This window comes from Suricata suricatta, chromosome 14, assembly GCF_006229205.1.
Source record: "Suricata suricatta isolate VVHF042 chromosome 14, meerkat_22Aug2017_6uvM2_HiC, whole genome shotgun sequence".
In the NCBI taxonomy this organism is placed as follows: Eukaryota; Metazoa; Chordata; class Mammalia; order Carnivora; family Herpestidae; genus Suricata; species Suricata suricatta.
The window spans coordinates 39,237,219-39,263,163 of NC_043713.1; the positions used below are offsets into that span (position 1 = coordinate 39,237,219).

General features: G+C 37.8%; 1 protein-coding gene across 2 annotated transcripts in view; it reads right to left on the reverse strand.

Moving 5' to 3' along the window:
• Positions 1–14,258: 14,258 nt before the first annotated feature.
• RNF138 (ring finger protein 138) overlaps positions 14,259–25,945 on the reverse strand; it is a 33,846-nt gene continuing 22,159 nt past the window's right edge. For both annotated transcript variants that reach the window (XM_029922576.1, XM_029922577.1), the window contains exons 5-8: positions 20,428–20,484; positions 19,501–19,612; positions 17,460–17,567; positions 14,259–15,701 (exon numbers count right to left, since the gene is read on the reverse strand). In XM_029922576.1, coding sequence (XP_029778436.1) covers positions 15,633–15,701; positions 17,460–17,567; positions 19,501–19,612; positions 20,428–20,484 — 346 coding nt within the window. In that variant the 3' untranslated portion in view covers positions 14,259–15,632. The remainder of the gene's footprint in view (positions 15,702–17,459; positions 17,568–19,500; positions 19,613–20,427; positions 20,485–25,945) is intronic.

Here is a 25,945-nt window from a genome sequence, read left to right on the forward strand (position 1 = left end):
TATTTATATATAGTCTATATACACATTTATGAAAGTATATTTTCATATGCAGAGTAGAATAACATAAGAGGGTTAAGCTCAAACATAAACACGTAAAGGGTGCCTGGATGGCCCAGTCAGTTGAGCATCTGACTGGATTTCCGCTCAGGTCATGAGCCTAGTGTTGTGGGATCGAACCCCTGCTTAAGATTTTCAGTCTCTCCCTCTCCCACCCGCTCCCTCTGCTCCTCTTCCCCTCTAATGCTTGCTCTCCTTCAAACTAAAAAAAGGAAAAAAAAAGTAAATATGTTAGGTGAAAATCAAATAAAAGCACAATTTCTCTCAGGAAGCCCTTAAATAGTCTACAAAAAGCATACCGTAAATAGTACACAGGAAGTGACGTCCACCTCAGAAAACACGTGAGGAAACAGCCAACTTGTGCATGAAACATCCTAAACTCACGAGGGGCTTCGGGAGACTGAGGCAAGGTAAGTGTGCATTTGAGGAGATTTTGCCACATCTGGATGTGTAAGTGCGTGTGCCTGGCTCTTATTCTAGGGGACACAAAAGTATAAACATGTATGCTGTAAGTACTACAGTCTCTTCCTTCTCCCTTTGCCTTGCCCCAAAGTACCTGCTCTCCATTCTCCGCTTTGGAGAGCGGTCCAAGGGGTTTGGTCTTCGGACCTTTCAGCCGTAATGTCCTAGTTCTAGGCTGCCACCTTGTGGCTATTCAGTGTATGTGCTCTAGCCGGCCGCTTACCTACACTCTTGACGCCATTTCTCCTACCTTCTGCATTTTCATTACTACAGCTAACCCCACCTGGCATAGGAATAAGATGCTACTTAGGTGACAGATAAAAAATAGAGATGTGTGCTTCCTTCCCCCAGAAGCTGCCAGTTTTCCTGTCACAGAATCATGAAAATGTATTACAATATTTCATATCCTTCAGGATAACAACTGTCCTCAAGGCTTAAAATCATGGAAGGATTGCACATGTTTTTGGAGTCTACACATAATTATAGTCCTCCTCTGTCCCCAGTTGCCATATAATCTTTATTTTATTTTAATGTTTATTTATTTATTTTGAGAGAATGTGTGTGTGCATGAGTTGGGGATGGGCAGTTTCTTCTGGGTATCTTATATATTTTTTTCTTATATATTCTTATATATATATATATATATATATATATATATACACACACACACACACACATATATAATGGGTTTAAATTTTTTTTCTAAGTTTATTCTGAGAGCGAGTGAGCACGAGTGGGGTATGGGGCAGAGAGGATGAGAGAATCCCAAGCAGGCTCCACATCAGTGCAGAGCCCAACGCTGGGCTCGAACCTCGAACTGTGAGATCATGACCTGAGCTGAAATTGAGTCAGACACTTAACCGACTGAACCACCCAGGCACCACTGGGATAGCGTTTTCTTTTGTGCAACTTCCTCTTCTAGTTTAGGAACAGTCTGCTTTTTTTCAGTGAGGATCATCTCACTGTGGCAGAGAGAGCTGATGTAGGGCTAATCCAACCATGAGCCCTGTTAAGTTCTTCATCACACCATTAGGGGCTTTGTCACCTGGATGTCCTCAGTGACCAGAGAATCTACATCTAAACCCTTACGTTCAGCATTACTCTCTGCATTTTTAAGTGTGAGCAGCAAAAATTCAGCGTTCCCTTTGGGCCACCAACCCTGCACCCAGCCCCACTGTTTGGCCTGGGCACACGGACCACCTCTGCCACTGTAGCTCCGGAATGGCACTCATTGCTTCTGCAAAGTGACATCCTTCGGATCCTTGGTGGCTTTTCAGATATGCATACCCTTGATGGCCTGGGCAGGCTTCATGTGTGTTCTGAAGGTGACCACGAAGACTTAAGCCTCTGGATTTGAATCATTTGGCAGGGTTTTCTGGGTGAAATGAATAGCAAATCATTTTCAGAAATCGCTTCAGGCCACTTACAGGAAGAGGTGGATATTGTCCATTAATTATGTCCAATCAATAAAAATTGATTATGCATCGTAATAATGATCTAAAATGAGTGTTCCTTCACGTCCCCGTGGAGACTATCTCAACCTCTTAGTCCCTCAGTGAAGGGAGGCCTGTACCGCTTCTCTTTACTGCCACAAAACAGTTCAACAAACACGTGTTGATTACCCACTGTGTGTCATGTTGTGCCACACCAAATGAGCAACATCACCAGACCCTCAAACATTTCAGTCTATTCTGATGCAGTGGTTGGTTCTTAACCCAGGCTGTATATTAGAATTATGCGGGCCTCCCCCACAAACCAAATAAATAAAAACCTCTGGAGATGGAATCTGAGTATGATTGTTTTTCCAAAGGCCCAGGTGATCCTAGCGAGCAGGCAGTGTTGAAAACATCTGGTCTTGTTGGGAAAGAGACTTAACACAAGTTAATTGTAATGTTCTATTGGAGATATAAATAAGTTGTATTGAAGTAATAAATTCTGCCTAAAGATCAAGCAGAATATAAGCTTCATGAGGACAGAGATTTTTGTTTTCTTCATTGATACATCTTAAGCACAAGGACATATCTAGGTTAGCTGTTTAATTTATATTATTGAGCTTGGGGTCCCTGGTGGCTCAGTCAGTTGAGCGCCTGACTTCAGCTCAGGTCATGATCTCATCGTTTGTGAGTTCGAGCCTCGCATCAGGCTTGGTGCTGACAGTTCAGAGCCTGGAGCCTACTTCAGATTCTGTGTCTGCCTCTTTCTATGCCCCTCCTCTGCTCATGCTCTGTCTCTGTCTATCTCTCTTTCAAAAATAAATAAAAAAACATTATTTATATTGTTGAGCTTGAATGAATCAAATTTCAAGATGAGGTATGGAAAAGGCATTTAAAAGAGAGATACTATAGGAGCTCCTGGGTGGCTGTATGTTGAGCTTCCCACTTCAGCTCAGGTCATGGTCTCAAGGTTTGTGGGTTCGAGCCCTGCATCAGGTTCGGTGTTGACAGCTTGCTCAGAGCCTGGAGCCTGCTTCTGATTCTGTACTTCCCTCTCTCCCCCTCACTGCCCCCCGCCCCCCCTCCCCCGCTCACACTCTCTGTCTCTCAAAAATAAATAAATGTGAAAAAAATTTTTAAGGAGAAGTACTACAAAGAAAAAAAGACATGAGACTAAGTGAAGAGTATTTGGGAAAATTTTCAAACAGTTGACTTAAACCAGATTGTAGATTGGGTGATGAAGACGAGTGGAAAATTGCATTGATTTCTGTGCTAAGGAATTTGTTCTCTTTATAGTGTGCAGAAATTGGCAAATACCAAAGAACAAAATGGTACATAATTTATAGTGTTCAAAAATAGCAATCAAGTTCTAAGTTTATTAAATATTTCTCCTTATGTTCCTGCATTCCCATGGACAAGAAAACTGTCTGCCACCATTTTAATAAAGAAAGTTGATGAAATTAATTGTCCTATGTTCAAAACTCCACTAATATTTGGACCAGAGAAGCTAAGCTGGCAGGTGTCCAAGGTCATTACAGAAGCACAAGATTCAACATTGGAAGATGGTGACAATATAGAACATTGTTGGGAATAAATATCTCCTAAAATAAAGCAGATTGTCAAATTATCAAGGTACAACTGAAAAGAACATTGAATGGAATGTCTTAATTAGAAAAAAAAAATCCTTAAAGGAAAATTACTCTGGAGGAAGACTCACGCATTAGTGGGTGAAAAGTCAGATTTCAGGAGTTCAAAGGTAGCTTGATCCCCAGGCCAAAGATATTAAAAAGAAAAAAGGTATTAGAAAGGAAAGTTTAATAATGGTCTCACAAACTGATCTCAGTGAGAAAGGAAAGGGGGAAATAAAGAAATCAAAGTAACTTCATGTCCACATAACATCAGTTTTCTTAATGGGATCAGTCCTGTATATGGGATGTATATAGAAGAATAAATAGCATGATGATCTAAAAACTCTTAAGAATCATTTCAAGCAGGTTAATGCCCAAAATAGCTAAGATTCTTTTTAAAATTCTTAATATTTTATCTTTTAACTTTTTTTAAGTTTTATTTATTTTGAGAGAGACAGAGAGAGTGATCATGGAGGGAGAGAGAGAGAGGGAGGGAGAGAGAGAATTCCAAGCAGACTGCAGGGTCAGTGCACAGAGCCCAACGCCAGACTCGAAGTTCCAAAACCATGAGATCACGACCTGAGCTAAAATCAAGAGTCAGATGCTTACCTGACTGAGTCACCCAGGCACCCCATTTTTTTTTAACTTTTTAGAGATATATTTGGAATGAGAAGAAAAAACACAGGTTTTCTGTTTGGGACAGAAAGTGTAACTTACTCCAAGTGGTTCCACATTCGAGGTGCGTGGCAATCACCTCAAGACCTTGTTAAAAGAGTGCTGACCCCAACTTCAGAGCTACTGTATCAGAGGTCTGGATGAAGATTTGCTTTTCTTGGGAGTCTGCATGGCTCAGTTGGTTAAGCATCTGATGCTTGGTCTCAGCTCAGGTCATGATCTTATGGTTTGTGGATTCAAGCCTGGTGTTGGGTTCTGTACTGACAGTGCTGAGCTTGCTTGGTATTCTCTCTGTCCCTTCCCAAGTATGCTTGCTCTCTGTCTCTCAAAATAATAAAATAAACTTTTTAAAAATCCTATTAAAAAAAGAATTTGCGGAGCGCCTGGATGGCTCAGTCAGTTTAGCGTCCGGCTTCAGCTCAGGTCATGATTTCATGGTTTGTGGGTTTGAGCCCCGCATCAGGCTCTTGCTGACAGCTAGCTCAGAGCCTGGAGCCTGCTTCAGATTCTGTGTCTCCCTCTCTCTGTGATCCTCCCCTGCTTGTGCTGTCTCTCTCTGTCTCTCAAAAATAAATAAAACATTTAAAAAATTTTTAAAAATAAGATTTTGCTTTTCTAACAGATTTCCAAATAACGTTGATGCTGCTAGCCCAAGTACCACACTCGGAGATGCACTGAGATTTATTGCAGATCCTGGTTTGAGGTTCATAAGAAGCAGAAGCTGATCCAAGGATTCAAGTGTAAGTACTTAGTTTACTTGGGAGGCACAGAAAACCACCGTTGGAGAGGTAGGACACGAGTGCTCTGGGAGCACAGGGACATCAGGACGCCCAGGAGCAAATCAGGTGAGCAGTGAGCTTTCAGATGACGAGATGGTATGAGCTAGATGGGGAGGGCACGAGCGGGGAGGTGTCCTATGCTGAGGAAACAGCACGTGTGAAGACTGTTGGGAATGCGTGTGGCAACTCCGGGGGGTGGGAATCCGTGGCTATCCCACCCTGGTTTCTAGTGAGGAGGGTGGTGTCAGACGAGGCTGGGAAGGCTAAAGCAGCAGCAAATGAGGAAGTCTGTAGCCACGTCGTTTCTTTTTCTCGCAAGAACATTGGATGGTTTTAACCAGAAACTGATGAGAACATCGATGATATGTGTACTAAGGGGAGCAAAAGCAGATGCAGGGAGACTACTAGTGGTCCACAAGGAGAAGTGATGTCTTTGGGTAGTAGAACGAGAGTAAACAGGAAGAAAAGCAAAGAAATTGAAGAGATATTTAGGAGATAAAATAAACAGCATTGGATAATGAACTGGATATGAAAGGTAAGGAAAGACAAGTCCCAAGGAGGACTCCTAGGCTTTTTTGGCTTAGACAAGCGCTGGAAGGTACTATGATTGAGTTCGGGAACACGGAAGCTGTGGTGTGAGAAGGTAGCTATCGTGAGCTTAAGGTGCCTGCAAGACAATCAGAGATGTTGAGCAAATAGACGTACAGGGCTGGTGCTCAGAGGAGAGGCACAGGTGAAAATTTGAGATCACTTACTGCAAAGATGGTACATGAAACCTGTACAAATATGACCACTGATGTGCAAAGATGAGCTCTCTGAATCAGGACAAAGTATGCAGCGAGCAAAGAGGAGGGGAAAGGACTGAGCCTTCGGGAACTCTAACATGTAAGAACTCACCCACGGCGGTGAACCAGCAGAGGGGTAAGAGGCGAGTCTAAGGAAAACCAAGGAGTTGAGTGTCACAGATGCTGAGAGAAAGCAGTATGTCAACACAGTAAAGTAAAACAAGTACTAACTAGCTCAGAGACAGCCATCTAGGAAATAAGGGACTTTTCAAAGGTAAGGTTCTCAGGATATAAACCCTGACTTCCATCTTTTCTGCTAAGGAAAATAATACTTAATATAAACTTAGTTAATAGAGAAATTGAAGCTCAAGATAGATGAATACAATAGCTATTTCATGTGCACTCCTATGTCTAGTTCCAGATAACCCGCATCTGACTGTAAGAGGGACAACCCCAGGACAATGGTGACAGGGACAGCTGTTTGCTGAAAGCCTCCCACATGAAAGCTTCATGTCCAATCATCAGGTAGCATGAAAACAACAAAAGGGCTGCCCGTGCCCTGAGGTCCGCCTCTGCTAGGGTTCACCTGAGCCAAACCCCCCCCCCCACACGCTCATACCTCATTCCCTCTTTTCCTGCCCTGGGTCTGCTTCTGTGACTAACGTCTCCATCCCCGAACCAGTGCCCTGGCGTTTATCTCTTCCCTCTTGGCTCAATGTTTTTGAACTGGTCATACATTAACTGACCTCTGGTTTCACCTCAAGATTTTGATTTTTGGACCTGGGTCCACAGATAACCCCAGATATACAGCGCAGGGGGCCCAACCCTGTCATGTTCCCAAGGTGGGCTGAGTATCAATCTATGATGATTATGACAGTAATCACTTCTAAATTTGCAATGTATCAAGGAACTACCAGAAATAATCCTTGAGCAATGAAAATGGCAAGTCAAGAGAAAAACCTGTAGGTCCCAGGTTTATTTTTTTAAGTAATCTCTATGCCCAACGTGGAGTTTAAATGTTATTTATTTTAATGTTTCTATTTTTTTCGAGAGAGAGAGCGTGAGTGGGGGAGGAGCAGAGAGAGAGAGACAGAGGATCTGAAGTGAGCTCTGCGCTGAAAGCAGAGAGCGTGTGGGGCTCGAACTCATGAACCATGAGATCGTGACCTGTCAGACGCTTCACTGATTGAGCCACTCAAGTGCCCCATGCCCAGCGTGGGGTTTGAACTCATGACCTTGAGGTCAAAGGTCGCATACTCCAACAACTGAGCCATCCAGGTGCCCCCAGTAAGTCCCAGGTTTAGAATAACAAAGGCACAGGCCTTGGTTTCATGTGTACATTTCCATCCCTGGATTAAATAATGTGATGTCCTAAACCCAACTCACACTGTTATAAAATAAATGTAACCTTTCCTGTATTAAGCTTTCACTAACCTCAGATCAACTTGCCTCCTTAACATCAAATTTGGCCATATTACATAATAAGCCACAGGGCCATTTATCAGAAATGTGAAAGGAATAAGCCTGAGGTTGAATCTTCACTGCTATTCAGACATCTTTGCACTGAAAAGTGTTGTACTCATGCTATCAGAGGCCCTCAATAAGCACCAACCACTCAGTGCCTACGCAACCCTATCTGGATCAAACTGCTGAATTTTGTGCATGAAATACTTTTTCAGAACCAGAATGCCCTCCCTAATATTAGAGAATATAACGGAAGAAACAAAAACTTCCAGCTCTATTGAAATCATACACCTGTCACTAATGAAGAGCATGCAACATCCCACATGTAGTCACCTTTACGTATTCTTAATAGAACTACTTTTCCAACGAGACAGACTTCTCTGGAAATGACCAGTGAGAATTTTGTTGCTTGACAAAACTCTAGAGTAGCTGTCTTGTAAGCAATTAGAAAAAAAGTAAATAAAGGACCCCCTGTATAGTCACTGAGTCAAACTGAACTAAATACATTTCATATTTTAACACATATGCTGGACCAATAGATTGAGAACTGTTAGTCTTGTGAACAGTATGCAAGCCAGAGACTAGACGATGGAAGTTTATTCATAGCGGTTTGATGACCATACTCAATTATTAATGGATAAAACCTCACTAAAGCAGTCTTTAATGGTTTGCTCCTGGGCTGGTTTCATCCTATGCAACGAAGTCAAGGCCTAGTTTATCCAATCTGCAAATGCATCTTGGAGTGAAAGCTAACATGTTGAATGCCAAAATTAAAATTCAAAACATGTATGTATCAACAATGAGCCAAAACTGAAAAAGAAAATTCACTAGTCGTAAATGGAAGGTCCTAAATTATGAAAAACATTTTAGAGGTTATAACAGGTATATATTGCTATCAATGCTCATAAGCTCATGCAGTTTTGTTTTCTTTAATTTATTCTTAAATTAGCTAATATACAGTTTAGTCTTGTCTTCAGGAGTAGATTCTAGTGATTCATCACTTACATGTAACACCCCGTGCTGATCCCAACAAGTGCCCTCCTTAATGCCCATCACCCATTTTCCCCACTCCCATCAACCCTCAGTTTGTTCTCTGTATTTAAGTGTCTCTTATGGTTTACCCTGCTCTCTGGGGTTTTTTGATGTTTATTTTTGAGAAAGAGAGAGAGAGAGAGAGAAAGAACAGGGGAGAGACAGAGAGGCGGAGACACAGAATCCCAGGCAGACTCCAGGCTCTAAGCTGTCAGCACAGAGCTGGACACAGGGTCCCAACCCATAGACTGAGAGATCATGACCTGAGCCGAAGTCAGACACTTAACCGACTGAGCCACCTGTGCCTCTCCCCTCTATGTTTTTATCTTATTTTTCCTACCCTTCCCTTATGATCATTTCTTAAGTTTCTCAAATTCCACATGAGCAAAGTCATATATCTTTCTCTGACAGACTTATTTTGCTTAGCATAATACCCTTCAGTCCCATCCATGCTGTTACAAATAGCAAGATTTCATTATTTTTCATTGCCAAGTAGTATTCCATTATATACATACCATTATATATAATCTGTTATATATATATGTTATATAATATATATAATACACTATCAACAATAGCCAAATTATGGAAGAACCCAAATATCCATCAACTGACGAATGGATTAAGAAGATGTGGTATATGTGTGTGTGTGTGTGTGTGTGTGTGTGCGCGTGTGTAGTACACTTAAAAAGAAAAGGAAAAAAAAAAGACTAAAGCACTGTATCACAGTCAAGGAGCCAACAATTCAGAGCATTAAAAAAAAACTCAACTGGGATCAGCTAATGAAGACCAAGGTAAGTGACACTAAAACCAGGCCACGAGGAATGACTGAAGAAAATGATGAAGTTTAACCTGAAATGAAGGAAAAATTTTCCTGGTATTGCAAGAGTTTCTTATTTTATGCATTCAAAAGCAGAGGCACCTACATATTCAGTGTAATCCTCACTGAAATCCCAAAGGCATTTTCCACAGAAATAGAAACAATTCTAAAATCTACATGGAACCACAAAGGAACCTGAACAGCCAAAATAGTCAAGAAAGAACAAAGCTGGAGGCATCAAACTCCAATTTCAAATATTACAAAGCAACAGTAACCAAATAATATAGTGTTGGCCTGCAAACAGAGACCTAGAACGATGGAACAGAATAGAAAGCCCAGAAATAAACCCACACATACACGGTCAATTAATTTGCAACAAAGGAGCCAAGAATATCCAGTAGGGAAAGGAAAGGCTCTTCAATAAATGGTGGTGGGGTGGGGAGCCTGGATGGCTCAGTTCGTGGAGTGTCTGACTTCAGACCAGGTCTCATGGTTCACAAGTTTGAGCCCCGCTTCAGGCTTTGTGCTTACAGCTCAGAGTCTGCAGCCTGCTTCAAATTCTGTGTGCCCCTCCCCCCACCCCTCCCCCACTCGCATTTATTTTTTTTAATGTTTTTTATTTATTTTTGAGACATAGAGAGACAGTGTGAGCAGGGGAGGGCCAGAGAGACAGACAGACACAGAATCCGAAGCAGGCTCCAGGCTCTGAGCTGTCAGCACAGAGCCCGACACTGGGCTCGAACCCATGGACTGTGACATCATGACCTGAGCTGAAATTGGACACTTAACCGACTGAGCCACCCAGGCGCCCCATATTTCTGACCACACTAACATACAGAATTAGGAAGTTGTAGATGTGATGTCATCATGCCATAGCCCGAAAATGTTCTGGAAAGTCTCAGGAGTTCAGAAAAGTGCTCCTCCACTCAGCTCAACAGCACTACCTTCACAGACTTAATCCCTATTTTCTTTTTGCTAAACCATCATCTCTGCTCAGCTTCATCTTCCTCATAAACTGCTGGAGTTCTGCAGGCTGCCAACTAAAGACATAGCTTAAATTCCGAAAAGCAGGACACAAAAAAAGGAGAAAAAGTTCTTGGAAATCTAAATCTCCCTAACCTGGTACACAATCCTTGTTTTTCTGCAGAACCCCTAAAGCACCTTCTTGAAGTATCTACATTTCAAAAAGCTCCAGCTAAAACAGAAATGAAGTGTACAAGCAAGTAGAGTGGACTGATAATCAGGACTTTTACTTGAAGTATTTAAAAGAAACTGCATTCCAAATTGCTTAAGAATGTTACTTTGTAGGATGTTATAAGTTTTTTATTTTAAAGGAATAAACTAAGAAATACACAAATTTGTTAGGAAACCTCTTGCTTAGACTCTAGGTGGACGAATAGGCAGCAGGTAGGAAGTGTGCCAGTTCTACAGAAGTGTTTTTCTAGGAGTACTTTTCTATGAATACTGGTGTGCTAAGTTCTATTTTTATGTCCTATGAATATTTACTACGTAAATGTTTAGAAAATAGCTGTTTTCTCATATTTAGGATCATAATCTATGGCAGAGGGTTTTTTTAAACCAATAATTTGAGTGTAATGAGGTCCCGAGACCAAAAAGGTTGAGAATTCTTGGTCTAATGAACCTAAAATCACTTTATAAATGTAAAAAAAAATGCTTCTAAAGTATACTGTATCAATTCTATCTAGAAACAGAAAAACAAAGTGAGATGAAGTAATATTCTCAATACTACTGAATAAGCCAAACATATAAGCTTTTCAAGTGATTTGTTAATATTTCAAAATAAGCTTTCTCCTAGACAGTGGCTTCTTCAAGTTAATTAATGGCCCAGAAAAAGGCATGTTAAAAATAAAGTGGGTAATAACGCACAACATGAGGACTATCGTTGACACAGCAGTATGGTATCTTAGAAAGTGGAGAGTATAAATCACAAGCGTTCTTATCACAAGGGGAAAAAAACTCTTTTTATGTCTATAAGAGATGATAGATGTTAACTAACCTTACTGTGGTAATCACTTCACAGTATAGGTCAGTCATTTTGCTATACACTTTAAACTTATACAATGCTGTACATCAATTGTATCTCAATAAAACTGAGAAGTGTAGGGGGTTAAATAAATTTCTCATCAATAAATAAATCCTGGGCATTTGATTACTTAGTGATTATCAGCTGACCATTCTTTATAAAAATTATTCTAAAAGATATATACACATATCTTTTTTTTAAGTTTTATTTATTTGCGAGAGACGGCATGAGCAGGGGAGGGCTAGGAGAGCAGAGAGAGGGAGAGAATCCCAAGCAGACTCTGAACTGTCAGCCAAGAGCCTGATGTGGGGCTCAAACACACGAAAGCAGATCATGATGAGCCAAAAGAGAACCAGACAGATATAAACATAACTGGTAGACATGTGCTGAATACACAGTAACAGTAAAGATAACAGGCAGTGTTCCAAGAACTTTGTATATAAGCTCACTCAATCCTCAGACCCACAGAGGCGAGAGGCTAAGTAATGTGTCAAATCACGTATCAACCTACAGAATCATCAAAAGCAGGCTAACTCGAACAACTAGTGTTGGTTGTCTTAACCACTTTCAGTATCTCTTCTTGTATATCCACTGTAATTCCCCTTTTAGTTTCTGTTGGTCGCATTAGGCTCAATTCCCAGGAAAAAACATCCTTACTCACTTAGTAAAATGCACTGCCTACAAAATGCCCTGGAAAGAAAACATCCTACACACAGCTTATGAGAAATGTCAGGCAAAAACTCTTAAGTTACACCGTCCACCCGTCTTTCTGCAGTTATCATGAGGGGAAGGCCAGCCAATTTTCAGTTTTTACCTAGAACTGGCACCTACAGAGTGCCAGCGTACACGAAAGAACCACTTACAATGCATCTAACATTCACAAATATTAAAAAGGAGCATTTTTGTTCTGGACAAAAGACAAGTTACTGCAGGCTGCTTTTGACTAAATTAAAACCTATATAAAAATCTCAAAACAATGGTGAACAAAAGTAGATTCAATTTTTACTGTGTGCTTCCTTTCCTATCAAGCATAAAAGCAGGCAGAATCAGTGGTATTAGAAATTAGCAGTGGGGAGTTGTGACTGCAAGTAGAAATCAGGGGATTTCTGGGATTCTAGTACTGGTTTCTCTTGATCTCAGCTCTGATGACACAGGCAATTATTCACTGTGTATACATTATCATGCGTTGTTTTGTCACATTGATAGGAAATTTCTTCATCCCCATTTCATGTGTTCCTTCTTCCCCTGCTCAGAATGGCTGTGATTCATCTGATTAGGTCTCATCCACATTCACTCCCCTGCCCTGCTCATCCCGGATTCTGTCATAGTAGACTCCTCACCATTGTACTTTCAAGGGCTCCTATTAATATAGGAAACTGTCCAGTATAATTTAATGCAAGTCTGTCAGTTAACATACATAATGTAACACATACATTCCCCCCATCCTCATTTCAGGGAAGTGAGCGTGGTGACTGTCCCCTCTCTCAGTCCCAGGACTGGATAACTGATGTTGGATTAGAGGGGAATGCAGGTGGTAATACCCATTTTCTTGAGGCTCCTGTATTCTCTTTTAATTGCTTAACTCCTTTCCATTCCACACCTTTTTTCAAAATTTTATTGCATAATCAGAAAATTATACTGACACTAAGTGGTATCATGGAATGAGTACTTTATTCATATTTCTATTATGAGTTATATACTACATGTATTTACATGTTTTCTGGGTCACACTTTCTATAAAGGCTAAAATGTCATAATCTCCTCAAAAGGTTTATTCTTTGAGTAGCAGCCCTAATGGATTTCTATAAAAGTTATGATTAAATGAAGATAACTGGTACTTGTTAAGCAGCCCAAAAGAATGTGACAGTGTTTGGCAATATGTTCTTACAACCCTAATATCTTACTTAAGCGTAACTTCTCCATGTAAAAATGTTTATTAACCAGTTAACTAGCTCTCTGCCTGGTTGCTCACAGGGCTTGAAAATCTTGCTGCATAAACACTTAACAAAATAGCCTTCTAAGTTGATTAACATTTGAAATAAAGATAAAATAGGTTTATCAAGTGAAATCCAACATACAGCATCAGCATGTGGGAGCCTTCTCCTATCCACTTTTTTAAGTGCAAAATGATGGGTTATCTCCTACGTGTCTTCTAGGGTGAGTTATGAGAATTAAATTTTATCATGTTTGCCTCTAGACAAAATTTTAATTAGACACACAAGTAGGAGAAAACCACTTTTAATTGAAAAATAAAGTAATACATCTCAAATAAGACTCTGTTTAACAACATAAACTGTAATTTGCTGAGGGAAAGAGCTTTCCTGTAAGTGGTGCTGTGAAATTTAGGTATCAGAGTATCTATCAATAGAGTTTCCCTCCTTTATTCAGACTCAGCTAACAAGCACATTAAAAATAAGGACTTTCTCAGGAATTTAAGCTGTAAATCTGTAAAGCTTGTCCCTATTTCTAATCCACTGACAAAACGTGAGATTTTTAAACATTTCCATACTGAGGAGTTCCCAGATAACAGCAGTAAATATTTTCCTTCTGAAAATGCTTATAGGAAAGACACACGACTATTACTGATATTTTAACTCATCCACAAACTTCTTCAAAACACAACTTCATCAATTTTCCTTTAAAGAAGTTCTCAAATCTCAGAATGGTTTAACTTGATATACTGGAATTATCAACTTTGAAAGAAAGTACTAAAGTTATTGCTTTAAACTGGAAAAACCTATGGTCAAAAATCTTTTAAAAAGAGTTCATTAAACAGCTATTCTTACAATTACACTCTTGTAACTGCAGAGAAATGTTCAAGCACATATAAACATCACTCTTTCGAATGACAGAACAAAGGCATATGTTATTAAATGTATGGCTTTTTTGGTGATTATTACTACCTATAGTCATAGACTGAAAAAGGTTTTTACAAAACTCCACTTCCAAAATTAACATTTTTATTAAATCAAGTTAAAAAAAATGTTCACTGTAGAAAAGTCAACAAGGGTTTTAACAAAACCAAAATATACCCTTTCATACAATATATGTATATATTAGCAGCAAACTACTTCTGAGATTTTCTTTTATGTTCTTTTAGTTATTTTAAAGAAAGCATAAACAACACATATTAGTATGGAATGTCAGCTAATAACACTCTTCGTTTTTCATTCTGTGGTTTAGGCCTTCTAGTACAAGTTATTTTATGATTCTTATTAATAAATATGAAGAACAAACCCAGTTTTGACTAAAAAGCAGTGAAACAGAATGGCTGGTCACATCCATCTCATTACTTCATAGTCATGCATTATGTTTGAGAATAACAAGTGAGCACCATATAAACAAGATAATCATGGATGTGTGTAAATTCAATTTTAAGGTGTAATAGTAACCAACTAGACCACTTAGCATTTGACTGTTAACCTTTTAAAAGTTTGGTGATATACAAAAATTTAATCAAGTCAGATAAATACACCAATCCCATATTGCTTGTATATTTAAAAAACCTTAATAGAAATTCTGTATATAACCTGACAAATTGCATGCATATGTGTGTATATATACACATACGAAAGTGTATGCATATATACATATACATCTTTAGCTCTGAATGAATTTCTAAACGGAGATGAAGTCAAACCTCTCATTTAAATATAGATGCAGAATGTGATATCACCAACTGAAAGTTTCTAATGAAAGTTTCCTCGTAGCTAAAGAGAAATACTGGCTATTGAAAACTCTGAGGCTAAAGAGCTGTACTTCAGCTTAATAAACTTTAGGTTTACAAATTAGTCAGCCAAACAAACAGGATTTGAAATTACCAACTGCCCACCAAAGAAATTTTTCTCTTAATATTTCCTTCTAAAGCAAAAAGGAAATATCTCTACAATGAACTTTCACTTTTTAAGGAGTTATTAAAGAAATCTCACTAGTCTTCAAAAATACTAAACATTATATAAATACAATTTTCTTATAGTTGAATTCTTCAGCTAGAATCTGTATTAAAAAAGTTTCCTTTGGATTGTTTCATTTAGCACTTCAAGTCTCCATTCTGCCACTCTGATAACTGGCTCAGATTGGGTAGGTTTATACCAGTCACATCCTTCAGGATGTGCTACTGTGTTACCGGTGTTCAAGAACATCAACGGGAAAACTGCACCAAATTCCAAAAACAACATAAGGAAAAATTCAAGAATGTATAATATATATAAAAAGAGAAGTACAATAGGGAATCCTTTTCCATTACATTAATGAAATATAATCATTTCAATATTTTTAAAGAATATCCCTTTCATTTTTTAGATGGCCCACCTTTATAAATTAAAAACCTAAATCAAAAGACTGAATTACTTTTATTAATACACACATCAAGTTACTGAAATGGTGACTTCATGTAGTTTTCCCCTTCAAGATGGCACTTGCAGGTACAAAGATGCAGAGATGTCTACAACCTTCAGATGTTTACTTGAAAAGATTCTTCAACAGCAGTTTGATATTGGGTTTCCTCATCTAGCTGAAGATTCTAAAAACAATGACATTAACATGTCAAAAGGAAAAACATATTCTACTACTCAAAACTTTGCCCAATACATTACACATACTTGAAATGGTTTATGTCACAATATATACTCTCCTTTAAAATACAAGATCTAAATAACTTCAGTTGTAATTAAAGAATAACTGACACACTATGTAGGATCAGCAGAGAATGAACTTTCAGAGTTGTAAGGCCTTATGTATGACAAGGTCATTAAATAAAAGTACAGTGAAAGGTAACCCACAATCATAAGTGGTAAGTTCTGTCATCTCTAGAAAAGAATGCCAAATGTCTAAAAATAAATTCATTTTAAAGAAAAGAAGCATTTGTTGAACTAAGAGAACTGAATGGCAGCCTTTTTTCAAGTTTGTTTATTTTGAGAAAAAGAGAGAGAGAAAGTATGAGTCTGGGAGAGGCAGAGAGTGAGCGAGAGTGAGAGAGAATCCCAAGCAGGCTCTGCACTGTCAGCTCAGAGCCCAATACAGGGCACGAGCCCACAAACTGTGAGATCATGACCTGAGTTGAAGTCAGATGCTTAACCGACTGAGCCACCCAGGCGCCCCGAATAGCAGCTTCTTAATAATAACATGAAGCTAAAAACCATAGCTCACTCAATCTTAAGTTATACCACTACCTTTCACTTAAACAATTCTATTTGCTATCAATTATGTCCTATCAGTTTGCCTATAGGTTGCCACTTGACAGTCCTAATAATTAAAATTACATACTCTTCTGTGGCAAAAACCCCAATCTGACAATCAAATCAAAAGTGGTTCACAAAACAGATTTTTGTTTTTCCAAATCATAGTTCTCCACAGTAAACTTTCTTAAGATGAGAATTTAAGAATCTACAATTATTTCATAAAAATGCTAAAATTATAAGAGTACATCTGAATTTTACATTCATTTGAGTTGTTATTTTAAAACAATATAACTAAATATGCAAATTCCACAAAATAAAAAAAATCAAGAATGATATAACTTCAACATTGGAGAACAAAGTCTAAATTCTGTTCCTTTCACTATCAGAATTGCACATGCCTGTATTTATTACCTAAACTGGAAAGAAAGTATCAGTCATTCTTTGTCAGGATTAATACTGAATTAGATAAGGATTTAATTCACTGAAGTTGAATTAAATGTAATTTCACAATAAAACAAATCATCTACTTTTTAAAAAAAATGATTCTAACACATTTAGGAGGTAGAAAGTAACCACATGTTTTGCGTTAGGGATCCATTTTTACACTGTGTAAATGTCCCTTGCGTACCCAATTAAAAGCCACCACCTAAGACTAGAACCTACTCAATCTGGCTGTACTTATTAAGCTCCCTCATTTTTAAAAAAGACTGCACCTCATGTGAATACAAGAAATCTATTATAATAAGCAACTTGGTATAAGTTGAGAAATACATTCTCCTTCAACTGTTAAACCATTTTTACTTCTCTAAGCAGGTACACTTACCCGTAAATCTAGACAGTTTTCATATAAATCACCATTTGGACACTCTGGGGGTTTGCTCTTCTTATATTATCTCTCTAGTATAGGATGTCAATAGTAAATTCACCTTTTACGACTCCCACAAACCAAAGTTCACCTCTATTATAAAAACAACAGAACTTGCTCTATAACCATCCAGTATGACATGACAGCTTGTCTCAAAACTCAAAGTCTAGACGGAAAAAGCTAATTTAACTTAATATTTAACATTATTTTCTTAAGCTTAAAGAATTTCACTTACCACAAATTCTCCATAATCAAACCGATGTCTTTGATTTAGATGACTAACAAAATTTCTAGTAATCTGGCTAGGATCTCCCCAAGGAAGAGACACACAAATTGGACACGTCTATAAGAAATAGAATGTTTTAAATAAAAAATAATGAAAATAACCAAACATACTAATTATTGGAAGTATTAAAATAACACAGGCTTATGTTACCAAAAACATCTACATGAAAACCATTTCCAAACTTTAGGACAAGGTCATCTCTGGACCAAAGTACCTCAGATAAATTATAGAAATATAATACAACACAATAAGAAGAGAGATCTTATACATTTTATTACTTTAATCTCTGACTACACAACTGTTTGAATAGAAACATCACACCCAACCTTTAATAATACCAATCACAGTTGCTATCATTAACCAGTATGTAATCTCATTTGAACCACAAAGGATTGTAATTATTATGACTTTTTTATAAGTAAAATGAAAGTGAAGTGAACTTTAAATTGGATCCTTAAGGTTTTAATGAAGGTCATGCTAAAAAGTCAATGGATGATATACTGAAATGAAATAAGAAACTTTTGGTAACTGGACTCTAGCCAAAGTTTGTTCTGTGTTAAATATAATGCAGAAAGAAAAATTTGCTAGTGTAATACAAAACAAATGAAATCTCTTAAATATGAGATGTTTTCTGGAGATATCTTTGGCAATTGTTCCTGTTTATTTAATAGTAACTGACAGGGGCGACAGGGTAGCTCAGTCAGTTGAGCGTCCGGCTTCAGTCCAGGTCATGATCTCGCGGTTCGTGAGTTCAGGCCCCATGTCAGGCTCTGTGCTGACAGCTCAGAGCTTGGGAGCCTGTCTTACGATTCTGTGTCTCCCTCTCTCTCTCTGACCTTCCCTTGCTCACGCTGTCTCTCTCTCAAAAATAAGGGACGCCTGGGTGGCAGAGTCAGTAAAGCATCTGACTTTAGCTCAGGTCATGATCTCACAGTCCGCAGGTTCAAGCCCCACATTGGGTTCTGTGCCGACAGCTCAGAGCCTGGAGCCTGCTTCTTATTCTGTGTCTCCCTCTCTCTCTGCCCCTCTCCCACTCAATCTCTGTCTCTCTCAAAATAAAATAAAGACATAAAAAATTAAAAATAAATAAAACATTAAAAAAACAACAGTAACTGACCCTCTCCTGATGAGCAAAGTAGACAGTATCTCCCTTAGTGCTATGTGAGAGTACGGGCAGCCTCAAAAGTTACTGAGGCGTATTCCTTCACACTTTTCCCTAGTACATCCACTAAAACCGTTTAGAAAGATCTATAATCCTTAATTTATAAAATTTTCCTTCTACTCTTATTTCTGAAGAAAATATTTATGTACCAAAATGTACAGGTGAAAAGCAAGTGTCTCTTCCAGTTCAGCTTCTCCTGTTCCATCCACAGTTGAAATCACTTACCTATGTAACTCATGTTCCAAAATACGACTTGTAGAACCATTAACACAATGTTGGAATCCCACACTCCACTCTATCTCCTTCATTCATCAAAAAGGTCTCACCCCTTTCATACACAGCCTCAAAATGGCATCAAAAAGATATGTATGCATCAAAAAGAAAGTAAAATTCTTTTCCTTCCTTACTTTATTCATACACTAGATTCCGCAAGGATACAATTAAAAATACCTGATGACATTATATTTATGTTTAAGTGTTTTCATCTGCAGCAGACCCACCAGACCAGACCCAGCATTCTCTAGCCTAAGAAACTGGACTCGATAAAGTTTGGTTCTACCACTCCTCAAATGAATTCCCAGCTCACCTTTCAATATTTCATTCTTCTCCACGCTATTTTCCTACATTACCCTTACAAAGTGAGTTACTGAAATGTTCAATACCTCATTTTGCTTCATAGTCATCAATTTTTTGTTGACAAACACCTACCTTAATGATAATGCCCCATCCAAATTTAAATCAACTCCTTTCCCTTGCACACAAGAAATGAAATGAAATAAATGGAACAGTGTATTGAAGCAGAAGAACATCTTAAACATAGGTACTTACCACAGGAACGATCTGAAATAAGTGACTACTGTTACAGTGATCCAGTAAACGCTGCCGGGTAAAATTTGATTCTTGACACAAAGGACACTTAAAAGTAGGATGCCCAGAAGAACTATAAAACAATTTTAAATGAATTATATTTAATTTGAAATTTTAACATAAAAATAATGCTTTCCTATTCTGACCAATTACTGTAAGTTTCATTTTTTAAAAGTTATACTTATTCGACTATTTAAAATTCTGAAAAAACGGTTTTCATTATCTCATCTACAACAGATGTTCCCAAACAATCTCAGTTTACAGTACCCTTAAAGTGTCTCAGTACATTTTTTTTCATGGTGTCTCTAGGCCTAAAACAAAAACAAATCTAGCTGTCCCACTTATTAAGCAGTTAGGTCCAAACACCTTGAATTTAATCATTTGTGTAAGGCCAACAGATGTCACTATAACTCCCTTGAAAATTATAAATATCCTGTGGTGTCCCAGTTTGGACACCCCATTATCTAGGAACTCAAAACTTTTAAAAGACTCCCATCAAGATACATCTTAACTTATCCCAGTCTCTAGGAATCTAACACACAAAATTCATAGGAAAAGTGAAAAACAAAAGCATCAATCATTAGAAAGATCAACATTTCAAAACATTCTGAGGATCATGCATAACTGATGTTTAATACCTCAGAATTTCAGCAAGAGACAGTTCAATATGAACAACTCTACCTAAATTATGCATGGAAGAAACCAGATCACAATGAAAAAGGAGAACTAAACTATTCTTATTTAATGTGATCTGTAAAAGCACCTGCAGCATTTATTTCTAAATTCCCAACGTCTACCATTGTCTGATGAATTCACTAAGAAAATTTAATTAAAAAATCTATTTTTATAAAGTGATAATTTACTAAAGTAGAATTTTCAAAAGCTTACCTTGTATTCTCTTGATAAGGTTCTGTGTTATCAGATGTAGATGTTTCACTCCTATTACTTAAGAAACACAGAGGGGAATAGTCAATACCTCAAGTAATAAAGTACATTACAGGTTCATTAACTTGAATTTCTAATGAAAAGGACTAGTCTGAATTTGTTTTAAAAGCCTGCACTTCAAATAGTTTTGAACTATGAAATAATTATGGCATCAGTTACTTTTTAAATAAACTGCTTATTAAGTCCTTATTCATGTCTTTAAAATCAATTTAAGCAATTACAAATAAATAATATAGAATTCTGCAGAAGTGTCTTAAATCCATAGCATGATAATATTTCCCCAGATCCTTCAGACTTTCACAGTAAGAGACTCTTCTACCCAGTCTACTAAGTTTTTGAATACTGGGGCTGAGGCAAGAATCTGTGAACTTTCTGAGTTATAACTAGGATATGGTTTAAAATTATGGCCTATAGGGGCACCTGGGTGGCTCAGTAAGTTAAGCATCTGGCTTCAGCTCAGGTCATGATCTCACGGTTCGTGGGTTTGAGCCCTGCATCAGGCTCTGTGCTGATAGCTAGCTCAGAGCCTGGAGCCTGCTTCTGATTCTGTATCTCCCTCTCTCTCTGACCATCCCTTGCTCGCACTGTCTCTCTCTGTCTCTCAAAAATAAAAAAACATTAAAAAAAAAAAAAAGGTTGTGGCCTATAGGGGCATCTGAGTGGCTTAGTCATTTAAGCGTCTGACTTCAGCTCAGGTCACAATTCAGGGCTCATGAGTTCGAGCCCCGCGTCAGGCTCTGTGCTGACAGCTCAGAGCCTGGAGCCTGCTTCGGATTGTGTGTCACCCTCTTTCTCTACCCCTCCCCTCTTCACACTCTGTCTCTCTCAAAAATAAACAAACAAAAATTTAAAGTTGTGACCTCCAAAGTAGAGTAGGTTTAAGAAAATATTTAAATGTTCATTATGTTCATATTTTCCCAAAAGGAACTAGGCTTTCCAGCAATTAATGTACAGAACCATTGGACATCCTCACGTGGACCCTGTGCCAGAGCCATATGTCATATGTAGTATTAAAAAAATCCAGAGGAAAGAGTCAGTATATTCCAAAATGGGGATTGTCACTTATGTATGAACAAGGCCTTTAGATAGCAGAAATATTAAAACAGAAATAAAACAAGTGGGCAGAAAAACTGTACCATACAGAGATTTTTCTGTTTCAATACCACAGTGCACTGTTTCAATACCACAGTGCACAGTTTCTGCACCTTTCCAGCAGATACTAATCTGTCTCTTCAGATGAAGGTGGTATTTTAACAATGTGAAGACTATAAACTCAAACTACAAAGACTGCATTTATTACAGAGATGTTTTGATTTTGTCATCAAAAACAGTATTTTTTTTTTTTTAAACATGATAACACTTTTAAAATCTTCCAAATAAGGAGGCCTGGCTGGCTCAGTCAGTACAGCATGTGATTCTTGATCTCAGGGTCATGAGTTCAAGCCCAACGGTGGGCACTGAGTTTACTTTCTTAAAACTTTAAAAATTAAAAAATAAAATCTTGCAAATGAAGGGGCTCTTGGTGGCTCAGTCAATTGAACATCTATTTAATAAATCTAAAAAAATTCTACCATTATTTGGAACTCTTAGAACTAATAAATCAACAGTTGCAAAATACAACCCTAATGTATAAATCTGTACTATTCATACTCACTAGTAATAACCACTTAGATTATGAAACAGGAAAAAAAATCCATTGTTATATAAACAAAAACTATAAAGTTTTTGGAAAAGATAATACAACATATTTACACATCCAATAAACAGATTTCTTTTATTTTTCTAAATGCTCATTTACTTTTGAGAGAGAGAGAGAGACAGAGTGCAAGTGGGGGAGGGTCAGAGAGAGAAGGAGATGCAGAATCTGATGCAGGCTCCAGGTTCAGACCTGTGGGCAGAAAACCCAACCCAGGGCTTGAACCCAAGAACTGTGTGATCATGATCTGAGCCAAAATTGGATGCTCAAACAACTGAGCCACCCAGGTGCCCCTCTTTTAGCATATTTTTTAAAAATGGGAGAGAGGGAGGGAAAAATCAGTACCATTATGATGTCAATTCTCTCCAAATTAATGTACGATTTCAATAAATTCAACCTCTGTAACACTTCTGACCAAAATCTCTACAGAGATTTTCAGGAGATTCAAAAGTCTGATGAGAGAGAGACAGAGAGAGAGACAGAGAGAGAGAGAGAGAGGGAGGATGTAACAAAAAAAAAAAGTCTGATTCTAAAATTCATATGGAATAGCGAAGGATCAAGAACAGCAGAGACTATTTTGCATATAAAACAAGGTGGGAAACTTTCCTTACCTGACATTAAGACTCACTGTAAAGCCTTAGTAATTAAAATAGCCTGATACTAGAAAATAAACAAACAGACCAACAGAACAGAAAACAGAGATGTGTAGGACTAAAATGGCACTGTAAATCAGTGAAGGAAAAATGGACCCAATGAATGGTACTGGGACAAATGGCTAATCGTATGAGGAAAAACTGTCCTAGGTCACGTCATACATCCAAACCAAGTGTGAAAAAGCATAGCTTTAAAAGGTTAAAGAAAAAAGTATGTTATAACTTTGATGTAGGAAAAGATTTCTCAAGCATGACACAAAAAGCAAAAATCATAGAAATTATAGAAAGATAGTATATATTTTAATAGGTCAAAAGACACTATAACAAGACTAGCCCAAAACTGAACAAACACATTTGCAATCAGGAAACAAAAACAAAAGCAGACAAGTAGGACTGCCTCAAATTAAAAAGCTTCTGCACAGAAAAGGAAACAAGAAGTGAAAGCATGACCTCCAGAATGGGAGAAAATTATTTGTAAACCATGTATCTGTTGAGTGAATTTACTACAAAATACATAACCCCTACAATTCAATAGCAAAGATACTACCAACCCAATTGTAAAATAGGCTAAAAACTTGAATAAACAATTCTCCAAAGACAATCTACAAATGGCCAATAGGTATATGGAAAGACGCTCAAGGTCGCTAATCATCAGGGAAACTCAAATCAAAACCATAATAAACTATCACTTCATACCTGTTATGATAGCTATTATCAAAAGAACAAAAGACAAGTATCAGTGAGAGTGTGGAGAAACTGGAGCCCTTGTATACTGTAGGTGGGAATGCAAAAATGGTGCAGCCACTATAGAAAACAGTAGGGAAGTTCCCCTACAAAAACCAAACAAGCAAAACTACCATATGATCCAGCAATCTCACTTGTGGTATTTGTCCAAAACAACTGAAATCAGGAGAGTCAAGAAGTATTAGCAGTCTCATGTTCACTGTAGTGCTATTGAGAATAGCTAAAGGCAGAAACAATCCTGTGACTGGATAAAGAAAATGTGGTGTGTACATACAATGGATTATTAAAAGGAAATTCTGCAAATAAATAAATCCTGCAAATAACATGAAAGAACCTCATGATATGCTAAGTTAAATAAAGCCAGTCACAGTACAAACACTGCGTGATTTCACTTACATGAAGTAAGTAGAACAGTCAAACTCATAAAAGCAAAGAACAGAATGGTGGTTGCCAGAGGCTACAAGAGGCAGAAACGAGTTACTAGTCAGCACATATAAAACACTGGTTATGTGAGACAGGTTCTAGAGGTTTGCTGTATATCACTGTGACTGCAGATAACGATACCATTTTATACACTTAAAAATCCGTTAAGAGGACAGCTAGCTAGTTCATATTAAAATTTTAAAAAATTTAAAAACAGGAAGGAGGCGCCTGGCTGGCTCAGAAGAGTGTGCAATTATTCATCTCAGGGTTGTGAGTTTGAGTCCCATGTTGGGAGTAAAGATTACTTAAAATTTTTTTATAAAAGGAAGAAAAAAGAAAATTAGGTATGACTATGCCATTTAATGCTAAATTAAACTGCAATAGTCCTTAAAGCAAAGTTTTCAAAATACTACAGTATCTCATTTCTAGTCTTTTAAAAATATCAAGAAAACCTCAAGTTCTATGTTTATGTGTTTTACAAAAATGGCAAAAAAATTTAATTCTGAGCAAAAAAATATATATTTGTAATGCATATAATAAAGGATTATCATCCATATTATATAAAGGCGGCTTCTGAATAAGGAAAAGCCATTTTATCTAATACTTGTACCAGATTCCTTAATAAAGATTTAGCCACTTAAAATGGTCAATATCTTGGAAAGAAGATGACAATATCAGACCGCATGCAACTCTGATTCCTTCCGTCTTTGTGAAGAGCTATATTTGGACTAAACTGTATGAACCTACTAATATCTACTTATTAATGTTTATAAAGAGTCAAAATTAGTAGGAAAAGCCTATAAACAGACCACATAATTTCCAAGGAAGATAAAATGTGTCTGGTATCTTAACGATTACATTCATCTTCCTTCCCACTCCTCCTCATCCTCGCTCCTAGAGGCTAAAGAAAACAGAACGCATAGGGTCTTATATATGAAAAACAGAATTTTATCATTATGAACTAGAAATGGCCTTAACCAACAAGCACTGCTATATATTTAGTACGACAAACTACCCCATACTAATGCAATAATTTTGTTAAACATCCTTCAATATTTATTACTATATAGTAAATAGTTCTATCCTGAGTGATTTGACTGAAACTAGGGGGCTAGTTTATTTTGGATGACTCTAGAACGTATACTGCCTGCATATACATAAAAAGGCACTATGTTTTGCTCATCCGTGTACATTCTATAACATGTAGAGTGTGCCCAGTAGTTCAAAGAGTATAATAAATCTATGCTGAATCAATAAAATGATCTATGGATTAATTTGAAATTTTGTTACTACTGAGACAGGTACATGCAAATACCACTTTAAGAATTTTCACATGGAGTTCAGAGTTAAAATCATCCATTTGTACTTATGAAGGAATACTGTGAACTGTAGTCTGAGAAAACACATGTGCTCTACTCTTCGGGTGTCCCTTGACTTTGCCATGGAGAGGTCTTTATTAATAATGAATTTCTGGGGCGCCTGGGTGGCCCCGTCAGTTAAGTGTCAGACTCTTGAGTGCACACACATGCAGGGGAGGCGCAGAGAGAGAGAGAGAGAGAGAGAGAGAGAGAGAGAGAGAGAGATGGAGGGAGAAAGAGGATCCCAAGCAGGCTCTGAGCCATCAGCACAGAGCCAGACACAGAGCTCAAACTCATGAACCATGAGATCACGGCCTGAGCCAAAATCAAGAGTCAGACACTTAACCGGCTGGGTCACTCAGGCGCCCCACACATCTGACTCTTGATTTTGGATCAGGCCATGATCCCATGGTTTGTGAGATGGAGCCCTGCGCTGATTTCCACACTGAAAGCATGGAGCCTGCTTGGGATTCTTTCTTTCTGTCCCCTCCCCTGCTCTCTCCCACAGGTGTATTTTCTCTCCCTCTCAAACTTAAAAAAAAAAAAAAAAAAAAAAAGCAATGAATCTCCATAAAATGTCACCAAAT